At 50.6% G+C, this 23,092-nt stretch overlaps 1 protein-coding gene across 1 annotated transcript; it reads left to right on the forward strand.

Moving 5' to 3' along the window:
• The first annotated feature begins 1,241 nt into the window (after nt 1-1,241).
• On the forward strand, nt 1,242-8,147 carry FCN2 (ficolin 2). The gene is made up of 8 exons (XM_004048836.5): nt 1,242-1,356; nt 3,028-3,141; nt 3,805-3,858; nt 5,185-5,217; nt 5,684-5,811; nt 6,212-6,341; nt 6,873-7,007; nt 7,611-8,147. The coding sequence occupies exons 1-8, from the start codon at nt 1,257-1,259 to the stop codon at nt 7,856-7,858; spliced, it is 942 nt and encodes a 313-aa protein (XP_004048884.3). The 5' UTR covers nt 1,242-1,256; the 3' UTR covers nt 7,859-8,147.
• The last annotated feature ends 14,945 nt before the right edge of the window (nt 8,148-23,092 follow it).

Raw genomic sequence — 23,092 nt, forward strand, 5'->3', positions numbered from 1 at the left:
CATGGAGCCTGTGTCTTCCCCAGGTTCATCCCTGGACCGCATCTGCATCTGGCATAGCCTTAATTAAGTCTTGAGAGGTCTGCCCTAAACACCATGGAACCTGAGGGGGGGTCTTAACTAGTCATAGTCTCAGGACCACACATCTCCATGGGCATTGAAGGAAAATCCGATGGGATTTTGTTTCTCGCGTGGCTTTGCTGGGCTGGGGTCACAGTTTAAAATCCTTCTACTGATCTTGCCAAGGAAGAAGGCACCTCGGCATCCCGATGGCGGCAGGTGGCAGGGTGCAGTGGTGGTAGTGGGAGGTGCAGTGCTGGTTCCGTTTCTGGGGGCTTTAGGTATACAGCCTCTGGGGCCCCACCTGCTACTGTCTCTGTCTCTAACCTGGCTCAGTCCAAGGCGAGAGTGCACCTTCAGGCCAGCTCTTCTCCAAAAGGCGAACACAACCACTGAAGTAAGTCCACAGCCATCCTACAGGTGGGATGCCTGGCCTCAGGGCTCAGGGGGTTCCCTGGGCCCTAGGAGTGAAATTCGCCTACTCTCATCCTCTCTACAGGCTAAGCCCCTGCATTCACACTCAAGGTCTCCCCCTCAGATGTGTACCTGGGTCATAGTCCCCCAGGCTCCCCACTCTTCTCTCCTTTCCCTCCTGTTCGTGTGCCACTGTGCTCTACATACTGCCCCAGGAAACAGTGGACACACACGCATTTTCCTCTCCTTTTCACCCTGGCAGCCTGCCTGGACCTCATAGTGGCAGTTTCCAAGCCTCCTGAGGAGAGTCCCAAGTCTGCTCATGATGTGGTGAGGGTTACTGTATAAGGCCCACACCAGTGGCCCATGACCAGCCCTGGCCATGAGGACTCTAGGTATTTGGATAAGGGAGAGAGACCTCTTTGAAGCAGAACATCTTTAGCAAACCCTTCCTTGTTCCCCGTTCTCAGCTCATGGTGACATCTGCTCACCGCTGAACAAAGGTGGGAGGATGGGCCTGGGCTCTTTGCCCAAGGCCACAAGCAAGTCAGCCTGTTCCCTGGAAGGAGACTGTCCCCCTGCAGGGATGACAGTCGCCATGGGATCCCCAAGGGGCGGGGGGTAGGGAGCAGCCCTGGAGAGATCTCGCACCTCCTGCTGGCGTCACCAAGCCCGCGGAGAGGAAGCGGCTGTCACTCGGAAGATGAGAAATTGCAGTCTGAGGGAGGCTGGCTTCTCTAGCCCTATAAGAGGGCAGGCACCTTTTGAAGCAAAGACCAGAAGAGATGGAGCTGGACAGAGCTGTGGGGGTCCTGGGCTCTGCCACCCTGCTGCTCACTTTCCTGGGCATGGCCTGGGCTCTCCAGGCGGCAGACACCTGTCCAGGTAAGGGCACTCCAGGGCCTCCTCTTGGAAACTTCTCATCCCTGAAAGCTGGCAGCTTCGTGATTGGTGGCTTCCTGGCTTCCAGGCCTTGCACCAGGCCGTGTGGAGCATCGTCTGGCGAGACAGCAGCTCTGCATGCCTCATCTTATGTGAACAAACGCAGAGGCCCTGAATGGATGCGGCCTCTCAGAGACAGAGCTTCCTCTGCTTGCCCTCCCATAATGGAAACCGAGGCAGGTTTCCAGTCTCCCTGGGCCACATGTCCCCCTCTAAGCGTAAAAAGCGTAGTCATGGTGTTGTGTGGGGAGGTGAGGCTTCTGGCGCCAGCTGGGTAGACACCAGTCAGATATTCTGCCATGGTCGCCATCACAGAGAGACAGGGTGTGAGGTGGGGATGAGCACCCGGAGAGACAGGGTGTGAGGCAGGGATGAGCACCCGGAGAGACAGGGTGTGAGGCGGGGATGAGCACCCGGAGAGACAGGGTGTGAGGCAGGGATGAGCACTGCAGGACCTTTCCATCCAGGACCTGCTGGGCTCTGGAGATGGAGTTCCCATGGTGTCCCTGATGCGGCACAATAAGGGTGGCATTGTCCCCATGAGTTCTGGACCTCCTTTGGGGCTCCCGAGGGGACACTCGGGTGCCAAACCATGGGCTCCAGCGCATGCGAGGGCAGGTTGAAAATGCAGGTTCTGGAGTCAGGTCCTGACTCCGTCCACCCGGGGCTGGGATGCAGGGTCAGGAATTTGTGATGCTCCCGATGCTTGCAGAGATTCGTGTCAGGATTTCTGGAATGCATGTGAGACACAGAGCTCTGGGGTGTGCTGTGGCTAGCGTCGCATTCAAGGAGCAATCTGTGGCGTGAAGTGTGACACAGGCCAGGAACAGCGGGGATTCGCTTGGAAACTCCTAGTGGCTTGTTGTGGAGTGGTGGGGTTAGGGTGGCATTATTTTCTTCCTTAAATACTTCTAGAGTTTCTAAATGATCAAATAATAGCACGTGTTATTTTTATAACACACTCACTTGAATTTGAGTTATCTAATTAAAAACAACAAGCTGCATTCCAGCTCTAGTTTCACACCAACTTGTTCAGTGTCCTTGAAGGACGCCTCCCTCTGTGGAGGAACAAGGTGGACCCACAGGAGCCTATCCACTCTCAGATCTGCTCCAAGATCAGGCGTGGGAGTTGCAATGGTAGCCTCTCTCCCTGTGTCCTTCTCACCCGATATTGATTACAATGATATGATAGATGAGAACAGATGAGATTAGGATGCTGTCTTAAATGGTAGGAGCTGAAATGAACCTGCACACCTTGGTAGGTAAGGGAACAGAGGCTCAGAGGGGTTAAGGGACTTGTTTCAGGACACACAGTACTGAGGAAGTAAGGTTTGCCTTCAGGCAGGGTAGCCTCCAAGGCCAGGGTTCTGCCCCAAATCACCTTTCTGCCTGACCAGTGCCCAAGAGGTGAGGACAGACCAAGTGCCCACCAGGGCAGGAAAACCTCCCTTCCAGGTGACCCTCCAGCTGAGGGAGGTGGCTGTGGCTATAGCCATCTGCCCAGTCCTGATGTCACCAAGGTGGCAGATGCCTTTCAGTTGAGTGGTGTATCTATGGCTCAGTGGAGTCTTCAGTCCCAGGTGACACTGAGTGGCCACCTGTGTTTTTCTGCAGAGGTGAAGATGGTGGGCCTGGAGGGCTCTGACAAGCTCACCATTCTCCGAGGCTGTCCGGGGCTGCCTGGGGCCCCTGGGCCCAAGGGAGAGGCAGGCACCAATGGAAAGAGAGGTAGGTGCAGGCATGGCTGGGGGCACTGGCTCTTGCTCTTTTTGAAACCAGATGCTGAGTTGGGCAACACCCCCACCGTGGTTCCTAGATCGAGAGCTGGGTCAGGCCCCTGCAAGAGCCAGGAAAAGAACTGACTCCCAGGGCCCGACAGGGTTCTGACATGGAGGGAGCATCTTTCTTAGCTATTTCATGAGCTCACATTTGGACATGCTTCTGTAGCTCTGTCTCCTAGTCCTTGATCCAATACCAGCTTTTCTCGGCCGCTGGCACGACTTCTAAGCTCTGTGTCCCTCCACCTTCCCACCTCAACACGGAGACCACGACACTCTTCTCCACCTGTCTCAGATGAGGAAACTGAGGCTCAAAGAGTCCAGGGATTTCCCTCTGTTCTCACACTTCAAAGGAAAAGAGCCGAGATTCTACCCATGGTCTCTGGATTTCCAGCTCCCGGCCCCTGAGTGAACAGGAGAGCCCCGTGAGGCCTGGGTCCTGGATCTAGAACCTTCTGGTTCAGGATGGGCAAGCCTGGGTGGGGCCACAGTCACATCGTAGCACCAGCAGGGTTATGGTCATGATTGGAAATGACAGCCGCCAGCTCCAGGATGGGCCCTTTGATCCTGGGCTGGGCAGTTTTGCTCAAGTCAGTGTCTTTGGAAATTGCAGGAGAACGCGGCCCCCCTGGACCTCCTGGGAAGGCAGGACCACCTGGGTCCAACGGTAAGGAGGGGACAAGAGTGAGAAGCGGCTTCAAGGCCCTTCCAGACCTGGCTGCAGAGGAATGTGGGCGGGTCTTCTGGGGCTGCCACACTGTCCTCGCCAGAGCCAATGCCTGCCCAGGCAGGGCTCTTGGGGCTCAGTCCAGGGCAGGGGTCTCAGTGTGGGGGAAGGGGTCTCAATGTGTGTGTGGGTTCTCAGTTTGGGGGAGTGGGGTCATCAGTGTGGGGGCAGGGTTCTCAATGTCGGAGGAGGGGTTCTTGGTGGTGTAGGGAGAGGTTCTTGGGGTGTGTGTTGGGGGAGGGGTTCCCGGTGGGCAGGCTGTGGGGAGGTGTTATCAGCAGGGAGGGAGGAGCTGTCAATATGGGGGAGAGATTCTGGGATGGGGGAGAGGTTCTGATTATTCCGGGAGGGACTTTTAGTGTGGGGAGGGGTTGTTAGTGGGGGGGCTGTCTGTATGGGGGGGAGGTTCTCAGGTAGGGGAAGGTTTTCAGTGCAGGAGCATTTGCCCTGTGGGTGGGCCTGGGGCCAAATCCTGTCCCTCTAATGTGGAAGTGGTTGTGAGAGGGCGGGGTGGGATTGTCTGCTCACCTCTCTAAGCCCCACTCAGTCCTGGCCTCTGTCCCCTGAGCATGAGGCCCTGTCTTGTCCCCTCCTCCTGACTCCGCTTGAAAACTAGGATCGGCCCGGATGGCTTGGAGAACCATGCCAACAAGTCCCAAACACAGAATTAGTGGAAATTCTCTGCTTTAAAACAAAGAATTTTCTGATATATTTTCTTGAGGAATAAATTTTGAAGAATCGGAGAAATATGCAGTAGGAAATTGAAGCTCCCTTTACTCACTCACCTTTACCCACAGACCTACTCAGAATAAGACCACCCTACACTCACCAAACCCCGGGCTCAGTCATGGGTTGTGTCTAAACATAAAATACGCAGGTTTGGTGCCCAGACCCCAAACAACACTCCCCACATCATATTACCGTGTCCACGAAGGTGGGCTGTTTGCAGGCCTTGGGGCCTCAGGAGAAGCCTGAAGATCCAGGCTTCCTTTAGTTGGCATGTGGCGGCCTCAGCAGTCTCTGGAATGGTGGCCTCTGCTTCCCCAGGAACCTCTGAAAGGGGTGCATGTGGTGGAGGGGCCAGTGTAGGCATCCCTCAAGGGAAAGAAAAATTTGGTCAACAGAACCAGGGTCAGGGACTCCTTGACTGGACCCATACCATCACCTCCTGCGGAGGCCCAGAAAATGGTGTCCGCGGACCAATGGGGGCTGAAGGGCTCTGATTTCCAAACTGTGACATGTGTGTCCTCTCTCATCCATGAACAGGAGCACCTGGGGAGCCCCAGCCGTGCCTGACAGGTGACTAACCACCCTCACACTCCTCCCACGGCTTGTGGCTGCCCTTGGCTGGAAGTCCAGGGTCATACGATGCCATTGCCAGAATGAAGTGACAAATATGAACAGAAGAAAATGGTTGCTTGCCCGTTTCCTTGTCCCCTAATTATTCAAGGAAGTGACAAATATTGTCCAGACAACTTACATACACTCCATGGCAATTTTTTTCTATTTCTAATCTACCCCAGAAGGCCGGGTGCCCAGGAGCTGAAGGCGGAGGTGACACTGGGAGGTGGGAGGGTCAGGCCAACTGGCTGCGGCCATCACAGCTGCGTAGCCCTGGGGGCCGTGTCCCTGTCCAGGCCTCAGAGTCCTGCTCTGTTCATACAGACGCCTATGGCCCTGCTTCTTCCTCCCAGGCCTCCCTCCTACTGCCCCTGCCCTGCCCAGGGGTCCTGTCCTGCAGCCATTCCGCGGGTTCCCTTCCCAGGCCCGCGCACCTGCAAGGACCTGCTAGACCGAGGGCACTTCCTGAGCGGCTGGCACACCATCTACCTGCCCGACTGCCGGCCCCTGACTGTGCTCTGTGACATGGACACGGAAGGAGGGGGCTGGACCGTGAGTGTGGGGCTGGGCAGAGGCAGTCAGCCTGGGAGTCCCGGAGGCCAGGCTGCACACCTGGTGGGAGAACACACTCTGGAATTCTCTATTCTCCTGGTCGGGGACAGTCAGAGATGATGGGGGAGGTGACCGGTGGGTAAAAGTCCAGGCCTTTGGGGGAGGCTGGGAGAGGCCGGGTGCTCTCCTGCTGTGTGGCTTGGGGCTTGTTGCCTCCCCTCTCTGAGCCCCCATTTCCTCCTTCATCCTGTGGAGTCTGTGAGGAGAACAGGTGGGCGTGCTGGTGACCCCCTGTGATGCTCTGCCAACTACAAATGCTGCTCCTCTGGAGGGCGGGTCCCCCGTGCTGTGGGACGTCGGCCTGGCCCCCCCTGGCTCCTGTCCCCTGGCTTCTCCACAGGTTTTCCAGCGGAGGGTGGATGGCTCCGTGGACTTCTTCCGGGACTGGGCCACGTACAAGCAGGGCTTCGGCAGTCGGCTGGGGGAGTTCTGGCTGGGGAACGACAACATCCACGCCCTGACTGCCCAGGGTAGGGCCGCTGCTGGGGCTTGGGGGTCAGGGGCCCTGAATGGGGGTGCCCCTGCCCCTTGGGCCTGGGCTGCCTGGAACACAAGAGCCTCTTGGCCCACAGGGGATTGGGCCCTGAGCACACTCAGGGTGGCACTGGGACCTCCGAGGGCTTCGTCCCTGCTGCAGGCTCTGGCAGCATCGGGACGGGAGAGGGTCAGAGCTCTGGGATGAAGGCCTCTTCAGGTCTTGGCCCCACTGGCATCTCAGGTCCTGAGAGGGGAAGGAGGGACACAGTGGCCCCATAGTGGAGTTTGGGCCCAACCCCAACTCTGCCTCTAATCCGCTAGGATTTGGGAGTCAAGAGTCTTGCCCTGCTGCTCAGCACACCCTGCCGGGTCAGAGCTACACAGGCCCCGGGGATGCTGCGGTGCTCTCCGCCCTCTGCCTCCATGGAGTCCAGACCTCCTTCCAGGCCCTGCCCCAGATCCCCAGCTCCCACGTCTAAAGGTAGAGGGCCCTTCCGCTGAGACCTGAAACCTTTCTCTAACAGGAACCAGCGAGCTCCGTGTAGACCTGGTGGACTTTGAGGACAACTACCAGTTTGCTAAGTACAGATCATTCAAGGTGGCCGACGAGGCGGAGAAGTACAATCTGGTCCTGGGGGCCTTCGTGGAGGGCAGTGCGGGTGAGTGTCTGCTTGGGGCTGTGTGGCCTGGGCTTCTGAGGGGGGTTTGGGAAGTGGAGAGAGCGTGCTCAGTGTCCTGGTAGCCTTGTGGAAGAGGCCTCACCTCTCTGAGCCAATTCGTCCATCTCTACATGCAGACACTAACATCTGTGCTCTGTGTAGCATGGGGGTCATGGGACACATCAGTGTATGACTGCAGAAATCCCAGCAAGGACATCTGGCAGGAAGGAAGTCTCTGCAGAGCAGGGACCTATGCACGGTGACAGCAGCTGATATCTCTTCGGGGAGTGGCTGGAAGGGGTCTGCCATGATGGAATCCAGAGTAGAGAACGATGATCCTGACCCCTGCCTCCTGTTCTTCTGTGAAATAAACATAGTACACATTAGGTGGCAGGGCTAGACCTAAAGACAATTTGCCAAGACCACTGCCAACAGCAGGGCAGCATTCACTGGAGTCATGGATTGCACTTCTTGGATTGTGCAGTGCACAACCTGCCTAACCATATATGGAGGACACACCAGGCCAGGCCTCAGGTATAAAGACTTATACTGTCTGTAATGATGTTACTGCCTGTAACGATGCTCACATTTCCTCCTGCACAGGTGATTCCCTGACGTTCCACAACAACCAGTCCTTCTCCACCAAAGACCAGGACAATGATCTTAACACCGGAAACTGTGCTGTGATGTTTCAGGGAGCTTGGTGGTACAAAAACTGCCACATGTCAAACCTGAATGGTCGCTACCTCAGGGGGACTCATGGCAGCTTTGCAAATGGCATCAACTGGAAGTCGGGGAAAGGATACAATTATAGCTACAAGGTGTCAGAGATGAAGGTGCGACCTGCCTAGCCCAGGCCAGCCTCAGGGTCAGGACACCTCCACACATAGTTGGTGGGGGGGTAGGGTTGGGATCTTGGCCCTACGGTTTGTAAAACAAACACATGTCGTGATTCTAAATTGGGTTTGTCTTGCTGTGCGGAAAAGGTTCAAATCCAGCTGTTTCCACAATCAACCCTTTCAGATTTGTGACATTAACTCACCTCAAACCTCTGTCTTTCCTTGACAATGAGTAAGAATGTGTTTCTGACCATGCCAGCAGGAACCTTCCTTAAGGACAAATACAAGACTTTGAAGCTGCGATGGGCTCAGAGTGCAGCTCTGCTCAGGTCCCTGGGCAGGCTAAACGCCTTCCTGGGGCTCGACCATCTGGGCTTCTCTGTGAGCTGGATGTCAGGGAAGTCAGAAGGCACATTGGAGAGGAAGTTTCTCTTGCACTCAGAGATGCCGTTGCCTGTCCAAGGCCCCCAGCCTCCTAGCCGCAGCTCTGCTCACTCTCCCCTGTCACCCAGGCTTCCTGCCGCCTGCTGTCCTGGGTATTCGTGGGATCCGCTCGCTACTTCCTCACAAGCCGAAGCAAGAGTGGCAGTGTGCCTGTGACTCCCTCATCAAAACGGAGAGAGCGGTTACATGAGGCAGGTGTGAGGGACCCGAGCACTCCTGAGGAGGGAAGAACACTCCTCTTGGCCATGAGTGTCCATCCCAAAGCTGCCCTGCAGCCAAGCCCAGTGCAGATTGAATCAGAAAGCCAAAGCCCCTTCCACCTGCTTCTCTCAGGCAAGCTGCCTGCAAGAGAGAAAAGTGTATTAGTGCAGGAGCTTGTGTCTGCTGAGGATGGCACCTGGCCCTCTCCTCTCGCCACGTCCGGGTCCTCCTGAGGACCCGTCCCCTGTCCCCGGTCCCCAGCCAGCTCAGCCTGACCAGGCTTTTAGAGGCTCTGCACCCCAGCATCGGCCAGTGCTGACCCTTGTATGGCTGTTTGGGTCCCTGATCACTCTCATAACAGCCCTGCCCTTGTCCTATACCCTCTACTCAGAGAGGATCCAGAAGGGTCCAAGGAGGCCATGATCCCTCCCTGAGCTTTTTCACGCGGGCCCCCTCCTTCCCCTACGAGGGTCCGTCCTGGGTCTTAGCTGGTCTAAGCCCTACACAAGTCATGGAGAGGGCTGTGTGTCTGGGACTTCTCGGGGGAGAGTGCACTGTTTCCTCTGAGTTCCTGGAGGGGGTGCGCCGTGAAGATCAGGACACAGCCATCTTCACCTTCCCTCCTCACCCTGGGTCCGAGGCCTGGGATGAGCCAGGACAGTGGGAAGCAGGGATGGCCCTGGGCGTGGCCCTTCCTTCCTTCCTGGGCCCGCAGGAGGGGCCCACACCACCCACCCAGGAGGCTGACCCGTCCTCAGGACAGAAACTAGCAAGCTGTCAAACCTGAGGGTTTATAACTAAATGACGGGGTGCTGCCCCTGGAAATTACACCCAGACATCTCTTTTCTCGTAGACCTGGGTCCCTAGCTTTTAGACAGGATGACAAATGATTGACAGGTGCTGACTTTACATGCACTGTGGCCTCACGCTTCAGCCATTCACTGCCGGGCAGTCTTCTAGGGCAGCAAAGAGCTCAGCCACACAGCCCGGGCCACAGTCAGGATGAGACCTGGCGTCAGACCTCCCCTCAGCGCTGCTCACCCCCCATTCTGGGCATTTCAATCTCCAACAGGAGATTTAAATGAAGAAAACACGCACCTCACACAGCTGTAAAGGGAGGAACTGGGAATTTCTCCCAAATCTTAACCCTTGAGTTCTAGAAATGGAGTTCTCCCTGGAATGCATGATGGCATTATTCTGGAAGGCAAAAATAAAGCTATTTAATATAGAAATGTTTTTAGCCTGACAAGCCAGAGATTTTTAAAAATATTGTTTTTTTAAATTTTCTTAATTGAGATATGAGCTAAAAAGTAACTTTTTCTAAATATTTAATGTAGCTTTGCTATACTTTATAAATACTGTCAAGCTTTGGGGGGTTTGTTGGGATAAGAAAAAGTACTTATAAAAATGCAGTCAGTATGTCAGGAGGCTGGCGTGATTAACACAGCACAGGGAGGTCATGGAGGCTTGTGTAATTAACCTAATGTGACATAAATGTATTTGCATGACATGTGCATCACATGTGCATACGTGTGTGTGTGTGTGCACCTGCAGGGCCTCCGGGAGGTGTAACTGAGGCAGGCATCGGAAGGGCTCTGTAGGACCAGCTGGTACTGGGTGGGCACCTGGGAGCCGCAGGTGCCTGCTTCTCCCATCCCCTGAAAGACTTGGCTCTTCAGGCCACCAGTGCTGCCTCAGGGCATGTGGCTCCCTCCAGAGCAGGGGGCTGAGCCAGGTTAGAGCCTGGGCCAAGGCCAAGAGTGTCCCCAGGGCTGGGCTGTCCCTGTCCCTCTGTGGGGGACCGCTGCCTCCTTCCTGCTCTTCAGAGGTCTCAGGCCTCTGCTGTTGGGAGGGCTGGAAGAAGGGGCAGCAGCTGGCAGGGGGCCTGTGCCCACTAGACCCTAGATTCTTAACTGTAACTGTGGTTTCTGTGGCCAGGCTGGGGGTGACAGAGGCATTCAAGCCAGACTCCATCTGGAATAGGGGCTGGGTGAAATGAGGCTGAGACCTGCTGTGCTGCAGTCCCAGGAGGTTAGGCATTCTTAGTCATAGGAGTTTGGCAGGACGGGTATCACAAAATACAGGTCAGGATGCAGTAAAGAAGACGGCCAAATCCCACCAAAACCAAGACAGTGACAAAAGTGACTTCTGGTCGTCCTCACTGCTCACTATATGCTAATTATAATGCGTTAGCATGTTGAAAGACACTCCCACGACAGTTTGCAAACACCATGGCAACTTCCGGAACTTACTATGTATGGTCTAAAAAAGAGAGGGACCCTCAGTTCCCTGCCCCTTTCTTGGAAAACTCATGAAAGATCCACCCCTTGTTTAGTATTCAATCAAGAAATAAGTATAAAAATAGCCAGTTAGCAGTCCTCAGAGCTTCTCTGCCTATGGAGTAGTCATTCTTTTGTTTCTTTACTTCTCTAATAAAGTGGCTTTTACTTTATGAACTCGCCCCAAATGCTTTCTTGTGAGAGGTCCAAGAACCCTCTCTTGGGGTCTGGATAAGGATGCTTATTTTCCCCAAAGCTGTGAAGCCTTACTTTGGCTGGAGTAACTGACATTGAAACCGCCACTGTAAAATTATGACTGAGACAATGAAAGAGATCTGACTTAACCAACTCCATCTTGCTTCTAACCTCCAAGCTGTGCTTGTTCATTCCTAGGCATAGGCTGAACTAACTTTGGGAGGAACTTAGTTTATAGTTTAAAACAAAGATGATAATAGCCCTTTCCCAAAACCTCCTTCTTGCCTGAGGACTAGACTGCTTTTGTAGGACAAAAAAATTAGCCACAAGATTAGAATTTATGGTTTAGGAGTCATGCAGCTGAAGGCTACACGATTCTGACCCTCTCTCAACCGCTCCTGAAGTCAGTACTTGGGATATTTTGCAGACCTTGCACTTGATGGATCAGCTGGCACCACCCAGGTCAATAAACTGGCTCATCTGATCTCGTGGCCCCCACCCAGGAACTGACTCAGTGCAAGAAGACAACTCTGACTCCCTGTGATTTCATCTCTGACCAATCAGTATGTCCAGCTCTTTGGCTTCCCCCCAACCCTGACCAATCAGCACTCCTGGCTCATTGGCTTCCCCCCAACTCACCAAGTTGTCCTTAAACACTCTGATCCCTGAATGCTCGGGTAGACTGATTTGGTAGTAATGAAACTCTAGTCCAGTATCCTGCACGGCGGCTCTGCGTAAATTACTCTTTCTCTATTGCAATTCTCCTGTCTTGATAAATTGGCTCTGTCTGGGCAGCAGGCAAGCTGAACCCACTGGGTGGTTGCAACATCAGGAAGTCCCCGTCCTTAGGATGAGAAAGGAGCCTGCCCTGCAGGGCTGGAACCCCATGTATCAGGAAGGTGAAGCAGTGTACTCAGAAAGCTCCTCTGCAGGAGAGAGGGCCATTTAACAAATCTGGGCCCAGGGCAGTCCTCCACCTCTGAGGACTCTCCCCATGAAGGTGTGATGCTCTCTGGGAATGGGAGCACAACTTGACCCTTCCCTGGGATCCTCATTCTCCACGCTGCCCCTGCTACACCTTTTCCAGACCTCATTCTCACTCGCCTTCACCTCTCCAGAATCTGATGTGCTTTCTGGTTTTGTCTTCCCTGTGCTCTGCCTTCTGAGCTGTAGCGGGTGCTCTGTGGAACCCTAGGACCCTTCCATCCTGCCCTTGGGCTCTCAGCCCTTGGGCGATGGATTTGCTGCAGCCTGATCCCCACCCCCTCTTCCTGTCCAGTCTTCAGGAGGAACTGACCGAGCATGGGGCTCTGTGAGGCCTCCTGGCCTTGGTGTCAGTGGCCCTGCCTGGGGCCCTTTGGTCCCTGGTCCTGTTCAGCTGCCTGTACGTGTTTATGGAGACATTGGCCATGTGGCACTATGTGTGGCTTGTGCTCCCAGGCAGGGTCTCAGAGTAGAACTTGCCTCCTTCAAAAGCAAAGTCTCTTCATTTCAGCTGTGAAGTGCAGTGGCATTTTGCCCTCACAGACCTGGGCTGTGTGGCCTTGATCTGTGACCTGACCTCTCTGAATCTTCCTTCTCGTGTAACATGGGATGGCAGGGTGGATTTGAAGGCCCCAGGGAGTAAGAAGAATGTGCTCCCACACAGGATTTGCAATGTGCTGAAGGGCCAGGAAGCGTAGCACAGCATCACACACCCGGCCCAGCTGCCAGTCCTCCTCCCACAGCACCCCCTGCCCAGCTGACAGCCCTTGCCCATGAGGCCTCCCTTTCCGTTTGGGCCTTTCCCTGGGCGCAGGAGTCCTTGGCTATAGGTCTTTGTTGTGGGCTCCAGCCCTGCCTAGCCCTGCCTGGCCTGCCCCCGACACCTCCCGTCACCTGCCTGTCTCCTTGGGCTGAGTCCAGGCTGTTCTGTTGAGGGTGTTGGGAGCTGTGCCTTGGCATAGGGGTGGTGGGCAGGGATTGACTCTGTTGTGTATCCAGACCTGGGAGAGGAGGATGGAGCCACCTGCTGTGGGCCAGGCTCCAGCAAAGGCCTCCCTCACCTGCTGCCCACACTAGCCAGGGCGGGCTCCCTGGGGTCAGAGCAGAGGCCAGGCTGTCTGCCTTTATTGCTTTCAGAATCTGCTTGAGGGAGAACTGGCTCTCTTCTCTCTCTCCTGGCCTGAGGGACACTGTCTCCCTCCAATAAGCTGATTATTGGGAGCTGTGACTGATAGGCACCCAAACCCTGAAACCAGGTGTTCTTGCCTCCATCGACCCAAATCCCCGTGTCCCCTGCCCCTTCCCTACCCCTCACCATGGGTTTCTGAGTTCTTCCAATGACTCCATGCCTTAAGTGCAATTTATAAATAAAGAACTGAGAAAGGGCCGTCTTGTGGATTCCAGGCTCAGCTGGCTCTAGGCAGAGTGTAATGTTGCTCACCAAAGGTAGGATGTGATTTTAGGCTGCATTCACAAAGGCCTGACATCTAGAACAAGGAAGATGCCACACTCGCCTCTGCATAGGTCACTCCACACCTGTGCCCTGGGTTCTGAGTTTTGCACTTTACAGCAACCAAGGTGGAAACACTGCTGGGGAATGGGAGTGGAGAGCTGGAAAGAGCATTCTGGGAAGTGGCCGAAGGCAAGCGGGGAGTAACAGGCAGAAAACATGGCCTGCTGCAGAGCATGAACTGTGCATTTCGGGAGGTGACCCCACGCTAGGAGGACATCACTGTTCCAGGCTCCTGGGCACTCAGGGCCCCTCGCATCTCTTTGTCCCCAGCCTCTCTGGGTGTCTGTTCTTGTCCCTTTATTCCTCTGCATCCTAGGCTTCTTTCCTCTCCCAGTAGCCTGTAGTCAGAAAGAGTGGGGTGGCCAACTTGTGCCAGTGAGCCTGGGCCTGCCCAGTTTTAGCACTGAGCATCCATCTCCTGGAAAAGCCCTAGCCACCAGGATGGTTGGTTGTCCTAAGAGGAGTCTCAGTGGCCCCAGTCAGATGCAACAGGTAAAAAATCCCCAAAACCACTGGGCACAGTGGCTCATGCCTGTAATCCCAGCACTTTGGGAGGCCGAGGCGGCTAGATCACGAGGTCAGGAGATCGAGACCATCCTGGCTAACACGGTGAAATCCCATCTCTACTAAAAAAATACACACAAAAATTAGCTGGGCGTGGTGGTGGGTGCCTGTAGTCCAAGCTACTTGGGAGGCTGAGGCAGAAGAATGGCGTGAACCTGGGAGGCGGAGCTTGCAGTGAGCCAAGATTGTGCCACTGCACTCCAGCCTGGGTGACAGAGCAAGACTCCGTCTCAAAAAAAAAAAAAAAAAAAAAAATCCCCAAAACACTGCATGCCCTATCCTCAATCAAGGTCAGGAAGACACAGAGTTCAGGACACCTGCCCCACTGACCTTCACCTTCTCTTTTCTTCACTAGAATGACACTAATCACTTAGTGAAGAAAGACTAAGCCAAGCCCTTCTCCCACTACCCCCGTGGAACATCTGCTGGGTGCACAGCCCTCTCTGGAGTACAAGGCAGTGAATTCCTGCTCTGAAGGAGCCTGCCCTCTCACCAGGAGAATGAGGCCTTTTCCAATAGCATCAGACAAACGGCCTAAATGGAAGACTCAAAGCAGTGGCTCCAGTGAGTCCTGTCCTGTTTTTTTCTTCCAGGCTCAGCCTGAAGTTCTCCTGAATCCTTATAGGAGCCAGAATTCCCCAGTTACTTTTGCACTGCCTGTCTGACCTGAGAGAGAGTTAGGAGGCGGGACGTGACTCTGGAGGCAGGGACTTGGACACTGGATCAGATTGAGGAATAGCTGAAACAGGGCCGAGGTGAAAGCAGCTTTCAATAAGACACACCCACCCATGTGCCATGTCAGTTTACCATTGCCCACGGCAACACCCAGAAGTTACCACCCCTTTCCATGGCAATGACTTGATGACCCAGAAGTCACCACTCTTTTCCTAGAAATTTCTGTATAAACCACCCTTAATTTGCATATAGTTAAAACTGGGTATAAGTATGTCTGCAGAACTGCCTCTGAGCTGCTGCTCTGGGCCCACTGCCTATGGGGAGCCCTGCTCTGCAAGGAGAGTACCTTGGCTACTGCTGTACATGGCCACTTCAATAGAAGTTGCTGTTTGATGCCACCAGCTCACCTTTGAATTATTTCCTGGGTGAAGCCAAGAACCCTCCTGGGCTAAGCCCCAATTTGGGGTGCACCTACCCTGCATCAGGTGGACGTCCAGATTTAAGTGCAAATACAGACAATTCACATTCCAATCCATACACAAATGGCAAACCCATGGGGAAGACGGCTGCATCGTTACCGTACGTGCTCCCATCACTCCAGGAGAATTTCTCATTATTGTTTATAAAAGGCATGCCTTGTGGCATTGAGACAGAGATAATGTTATATGTTCACTAAGCCTGTTTTTCCCCCTCCTGAGGGTACAAAAAGGCTGCTTTTCTAAACCTCTCTTGCAGTTAGATGAGACTATATGATGGAGATTTAGTCAATGGGATGTTCACAGAGATTATGCAGACCCCTTTCTAAACTGGCCCCCCAAACCTTCTGTCCCATGTCCTGGTGAGGAACCCCAAAGCCCTCTGTAAACCTGCATTGCACCGCATGGGCCCTGCATTGCAGCACAAGGGGAAATGATGACACTGTGATCCTGAGGGGTTGTTTGTTATAGCAGCTATCGGTACTTACACTGACTCATGCACAGATTGGTACCAGAAGTGCAAGAGCGTGGCAACAAACACCTAAAATCCAAGGCACTGGCCTAGCAGCCACATGGTGGGTGGAGGGCTGCAGAGTTTTGTTTGATGAACATGTTGCCTTCAATAACTTGGAAGGCAGTTCCTTGGAATGTCTCTTCTAGCCCCGGGAGAGCAACTTGAAAAACAGAATTTTCAGTGTGTGTTTATTTTTATTGGCTGTCTGACTAGGTGTTACAAGAGAAAGAAGAGTTTAGAAAAGAAATTAGCAAGCAGGAAAAAAATAGATTAAAGAGACTAGGAATTGGAAATCTCGCAGAGTTGGAAAATGCCTGAACATTGTTAGACTCCAAACAGTAAGAGATGAGGTTTCAAAAGCACTAGGGTAAGAAGGATCAATGGAATACGTTGTTTTGAACAGAGTGAATCAAAATTGTAGTAAAGATCCTTCCTGCCCAAGACTGAAAACTTTAAGAAAGACTTCCTTAAGATGAGAGATACAGGGAGGCATGGGGATAAATTAGCAAAGAAGTGCATCAAATCTGAATGAAATATGAGCCAAATTTCTATCTCAGGAAAGAAGATGCCCAGAAGAAATCTGGTTTTTTAAATCACTGCAGGAGTGATTCTTGTCACCATGCCCTGCCCTGGACCATGACCTGGGCAAGAAACAAACTTGCATTGTGTATCAGCCCTGAGATATTAAGATTGCCTGTTAAAATAGCTGCTGTTTCTTATCTTTACAAAGAGGTGGCCCAGGCGAGGAGAAGAGAAACCTGCATTCTCCTCCTGGTTCGAAAACTTACTCTGGGCTTTGTGCCAAGTTGGCCTCCTACTGATTTCTTTAGCTGCACTTGAGCTACTCAGTTTGGTTTTCATTGCCACTGTGACTCATCAGCCAGAGGCCATATGGGTGGGGGGCGGCCAGTTATCTGATTCCTGCAGCTTTACAGGAGGCTGGAAGCCCACCCACCCACCCCAAGATGTGGCAGAAGTCCCAGTCGGGAAGCCAGCAGAGCCAAGGACAATCTGGATATGTCCATCTGTCCCAAGGTAGCAAATGGGCCCTCCCAGAGCCCTGTGCCTTCCATGACGGGATGGGTGTTCTACAATTTCATTGGGGTTGAAACATGAATCATCAAATCTGAGAACTGGAAATTAAGGGGCAGCTGCTCTGGGTGATCTTGCCACCCAGAACTCAACTCAGTGCCTCTGCAGCTCCCAGCAGACCCACAGGCACAAGAAGCTCACTACTGGCATGAGCAGCCACCAGATCAGTGTGGCCTGGGATGGTGGTGACTGACATTGGAAGGTCTTCCTCTTGTCAAATGCAGCTCTGCTTCTCCATAAAAGCTAATCTTCAAAGTGGGCCAAGTGACCTGTATGGCGGGAAGTCCAAGGTTGTTTACCCCATACCGTCAGGAAGGGCCTCTACTGGGCTGATGGCCAAGACATGTGAGTCAAGGACAGAACGCACATCCAAAAACAAAAACAAAACCCGGAGCGGCCATCACGTATCCAGCATGCTTGGCTCTGATGAATGCTTGGCTCTGATGAATGCTTGGCTCGGCTGACACCTACCTGGCTTCCCAGCTCCCGTTTCTCTGGGCTGTGCGAGCCTGGATTCTAATTGAAACCCATTTGCGTTAATTCGTTTATCTCTCTTTTCCCTTCCAGGATTGCTGTCTTCTTTAATATGAGTTTGCTCTGATGAGCCAGAAGATCTCTGGGTTTTGTTCACTTGCACTAAAGCCATCAAGCCTTCTACTCGGCTCTCTGAAACTAGCACGCTAGTGGTTCCTCAACCTGACTGTCCATCGGAGCCACCTGGGGAGGCTTTGAAAAATACAGATTCAGGGGCCCCATCCCAGAATTTTGGAACCAAAATCTCAGTGGGAGATGCCTAGAGCCCTCCCTCTTCTCTGCTAATGAGCTGTGGTAGGAAGTCACACAACAGCACATCGAACAGAGATGACAAGTCAGCCTGCCTCCCACTCCATCTCCAACCTTCTGTGGGCCATGTGTCCCCAGGCCCCCCACCCATCCCTCAGAATAAAGGTGAGAGAGATCCAAATCAAAAGCAAGTTGAAATGTTTTTAAAACATGGAATAAGGATCAAATTAATTACAGTTAATATTTACATGCCTTAGATAGATTGTTTTATGGGGGTGTGGTATTATGACTTGAATCTGTTTCATAAGTGTCACTTATGAAACTACGTGAACTTAAAGAAAAGCTTGTACCCTTTGAATCAATAAGCTCACCAGAGAACTTACTCTTGGGAAAAAAATGCAACGTAAGAGAAAAAAGCGTGTACATAAACGTGTTAATTACTGGCTAGGATATCAGTATTCAACAATAAGAGGAAACACTGGATAGATTATAAGTGTTCAACAATAAGAGGATGTCCATTTCCTCCAGTGAGTATTAAATGGCCATTTAAAAAAATGCTCAATGTGCAAGCTCTAGTGACCTGGAAACCTAAGTGTAAAATTAGATCATAGAACTGGAAGTGCCGACTTCTACTTCCAGTAATAATGGGTTAGAAAACAAGGCCAAACTTCCTTCTGAAATCGAAAAAGCTGGGCAAAGTTCAGAGATACTCTTCTTAAGCACTAAAGATAATCAGAGTAATGAGGAATTACCAGAATAAGATTCGGCAGAAATAGAAACTCAGAGTGGAGTATCTGTGAGTATCTTTGCCTGGGGTCATTCACCAATCAGAGAGAAGCTTTCAAGTCTGTGCGGGAGTTTTGTCAACTTAGCAGGCTGAAGGGGACCAGGGTACATGTTTAGAGCCTGCGAAGAATGGAGTTTCAGGTTAAGGAAACTGCACTTTAGCCTGACCACTATGTACGTGTGCATCCCAGAGGTAAGGATCACCTGCAAGTAAACCAGCTCTCCCCCAAAATTGCAAACTGGTTTTAAGTCATATGGGTGCACAGACCATCTCTGGCAATGGAACTGGTTATTAACTTCCAGAACATGCCTGGAGAAGCAAATGAAACCTGTGTTGGAGGAAGACAAAGTATTGCTAAGTTTCAAGTGATCTACATCAACACTTAAAAAACAAAGTTCATAATTTCTATAGCAGTCAAGGTGGCTGTGTTAGTATTCTACTCCTGCACAGCAAATTACCACAAACGGCACCCATTTATTAACTCACAGTTCTATGGATCAGGGGTCTGAGTGGGCTCAGCAAGCAAGGTCCTCTGGTTAGAGTCTCACAAAGCTGAAGTCAAGGTGTAAGCCAAGCCTTATGCTCAGCTGGAGATTTGGGGGAGAAGCAGCTTCCACGGCCATTCAGGATGTTGTCAGAATCCAGTTCTGTGTGGTTTTAGGAGTAAGGTTCCCATTTTCTTGCTGGCTGTCAGCTGGGAGCTGCTGTCAGCTATTGGAGGCCACTCTCAGGTTCTTTCTAAATGAACCTCCATCTTCAAAGCCTGCAAAAGTGTGTCAAATCACCCTCATGCTGCAAATCTCTCTGACTCCTCTTTCGCTACCTGCCAGAGAAAACTCTCTGCATTTAAAGGACTGTCATGATTAGATTAGGCCCACCCTGATAATCCCTTTTTCAATTAACTCAATGTCAGCTAATTAGCCATCTTAATAGCATCTCAAAATCGCTTTTGCAACGTAACATAACATGATTACTGGCATGATAGCCTGTATTTATAGCACTGGGAATTAGAGCAGAAAATCTTTGGGGTTGAGTTGCATTTTTGAATGATGCTTCCCACAATGGAGTGAGCCCACTGCAGCACATCAGACATTGAACAAAACACAAATACCTGATGATTTGAAAAGTAACAAAGACAGATTGGAGAGAGAACACAACATTTGTGTAAATAAACTACGCAGGGAAAGCCAAACAGAAGTTGCAATCTAAACTTAATTAGGTGCATTGCCTGCTGAAACAACAACAAAGTCAACATTTTCCCAGAAGATGTTTAAAGAATCTCATAACATAATATTCAAAATGTCCTGGGTACATCCAAAATTGCACAAGGGATGTAAAGAACCAGGAAAACATAAACAATTCTGAAGGAAAAAGGCAATCGACATTCACCAATCCTGATATGACCAAGTGCTAGAAGTATTGAAGACTTTAAGGCAGCTATTATAATCTTGCTGTAAGGAGTAAGTGCTAACACTCTTGAAGTTAATGGAAAGCTAGACAGTCTCATCAAAGAACTAGAAGCTACAAAATAAATCAAATGAAAACTTTAGAACTGAAAAATGTAACAATAGAAATAGCATTTCCCTAGATAGAATCAATACAAGAATGGAGATAACAGAAGAGCCAGTGAACTTGAAGACAGGTCAATAAAAGTCTTCCATTTTGAACAATGGAGAGAAAATGCATTGGGAAAAATAGAGACTTCTGGTTTTGGTAATATGGAGTAGACATACTTTTATCCTATTCCACTCAATAAATGTAACAGATATCCCTGACCTGAAGAAGCTGATAACCTGAAAATACCAAAAGGCACAGATGAAAAAAAAAAAAAAAAAAAGAAAGGCCAGTAAAAACCTGCTCTCTCTATCCAAAGGCTCAGGAAGAAGACAGTCCAGCAAGACAGAAAACTTTAGACAATAATTGCTCTATTCCAGTCAAACGCTGGAGGTGACCCATCTCCTCCCCTACAAGCAAAGGCTAGGTAGAGAGCTTAGATTTCCACCTTCATTGAGCTGTAATGAGGCATCCCAGCACCCTCTAGTGCTGAATGGGTTGGTATCAGAAAAGGCACTTTCATCTCCTCTGTGCACAAGCAGTAACAAGTCCCCTCTGCTCCTGCAGTGTCAGTGGAGTCTACATGGGGAAACTAGACTTCCACCCCAACCCAGCAGTTACGAGTTGCTCAGCTTCTTCCCCACTGGCTGGTATCAGAGAGGCCGAGTGGAGATTCAGGACTTTCACCATCTCCCAGTAGCAGTGAGTCCACCCCTCCCCTTATGGTTTCAGTAAAGCCCTCATGGAGAACAGTAAGGAGACACACAACCCTCCTACGCACAGCGGTACCAGAGAAGGTCTCCTGAGGAGCTGGATCTTCTACTCCCACCCAGCAGTAAGGAGGAGTCCTAACATTTCACTAATTACATAAAAGTGAATGGCCTAAATGCACCAATTAAAAGAGAGAGATTGTCAGAGTGTATTTGAAAGCCTGACTAAGCATATGCTATCTAAAAGAAACTTATTTCAAATATAATAATATGAGCAAATTGAAAGTAAAAGCATATGGGAAAATGTATGTTATACAAACATTAATCAAAAGAAAGCAGGAAAGGCTCTACTATATCAGGTAAAAGCGACTTCAGGCAAAGAAAATTACCAGAGACAGAATATAATAATAAATGGTCAACCTACTAAAAATTTAGAGGTTTTTTAGTAGAATTGTTGGATTCTAAATGTGTGCACACCAAACAACAGAGCTACACATTATGTGCTATACAAAGAAGGTAACAATGATCTGAACAGCTGCATGTTTCTTACAAGAAACCACTGGGGGCCAGATGCAGTGGTTCATGCTTATAATCCTAGCAATTTGGGAGGCAGGGCGGGTGGATCACCTGAGGTCAGGAGTTCAAGACCAGCCTGGCCAACATGGTGAAACTCGTCTCTACTAAAAATACAAAAAAAAAAAAAAAAATAGCTGGGCATGATGGTGGGCGCCTGTAATCCCAGCTACTTGGGTGGCTGAGGCAGGAGAATCACTCAAACCTGGGAGGGGGAGGTTGCAGTGAGCCGAGACTGCGCCCTTACACTCTGGCCTGGGCAACAAGAACAAAACTCCTACAGAAGAAGAAGGAGAAGGAGAAGAAGAAGAAACCACTGGGGCCAGGTGACACAAAAATAACTTTTTTGTTTTGTTTTGTTTTGTTTTTTTTGGAGACAGGGTTTCACTCTGCTGTCTCACCCTTATTCTGCTGAATAAAGAGTGCTATTACATGTTGCAGTAGTGTGACCAGGGCTCGCTGCAGCCTTGACCTCCCAGGCTCAAGTGGTCCTCCCATCTCAGCTTCCCAAGTAGCTGGGACTACAGGCCTTCACCACCACACCTGGCTATTACTTTTTTTTTTTTTTTTTTTTAGAGATGGACTCTCACTATGTTGCCGAGGCTAGTCTCAAACTCCTGGACTGAAGCAATCCTCCCACCCCCACCTTGGCCTCCCAGAGTGTTGGGATTACAGGCATGAGACACTGTGGCCAGGCTGGAATAACATTTTTGAAGCATGGGAAGAAAATAACTGTAAACCCAGAATGTTATATTCCGTGAAAATATTCTTCAGATATAAACTTGGAATAAAGACATTCTTTTTTATTATTATTATACTTTAAGTTCTAGGGTACATGTGCAAAACATGCAGGTTTGTTTCACATGTATATATGGGCTATGTTGGTGTGCTGCACCCATTAACTTGTCATTTACATTAGGTATATCTCCTAATGCTATCCCTCCCCCCTCCCCCCACCCCACAACAGGCTCCGGTGTGTAATGTTCCCCACCCTGTGTCCAAGTGTTCTCATTGTTTGATTCTCACCTATGAGTGAGAACATGTGGTGTTTGGTTTTCTGTCCTTGCAATAGTTTGCTCAGAATGATGGTTTCCAGCTTCATTCATGTCCCTACAAAGGACATGAACTCATCCTTTTTTATGGCTGCATAGTATTCCATGGTGTACATGTGCCACATTTTCTTAATCCAGTCTATCATTGATGGACATTTGGGTTGGTTCCAAGTCTTTGCTATTGTGAATAGTGCCGCAATAAGCATACGTGTGCATGTGGAATAAAGACATTCTATTTTTTTATGTTGTATTATTTTTATTTTTTTCTCAGAAAACTTCTGTATAATTTTTTTTAATTATTATACTTTAAGTTTTAGGGTACATGTGCACAACATGCAGGTTTGTTACATATGTATACATGTGCCATGTTGGTGTGCTGCACCCATTAACTCGTCATTTAGCATTAGGTATATTTCCTAATGCTCTCCCTCCCCCCTCCCCCCACCCCACAACAGTCCCTGGAATAAAGACATTCTTAAGGAAAGGAACACTATGCGAACTGATCATCAATGGAGCTGCTTTAAAAGAAATGCTAAAGAAAGTTCTTAGGTTGGAAGGAGAATGAAAACAGAGGGATGTGCAGGACTTCAGAAATGAAAGAGAGCAACGGGAATGATAAATAGTTGGATAAATATATCACACTATTTTTTGCCTCTTAAGTTTTTTTAAAAATATGAATCACCATTGACAGCAAAAGTTAAAAGACTGATGGGTTTTCAAGGTAGGCAGGTCTAATACATTTAATAATTGCAACATATGGAGGTGGTAAAATGTAACTGATATCATTGCAAGGTTTCTATGTTTTCCTCGAAGTACTACAATTTCAACTCTCAGTGTACTGAGAAAAGTT

The sequence above is a fragment of the Gorilla gorilla genome, chromosome 13, assembly GCF_029281585.2.
Source record: "Gorilla gorilla gorilla isolate KB3781 chromosome 13, NHGRI_mGorGor1-v2.1_pri, whole genome shotgun sequence".
NCBI classification, from domain to species: domain Eukaryota; kingdom Metazoa; phylum Chordata; class Mammalia; order Primates; family Hominidae; genus Gorilla; species Gorilla gorilla.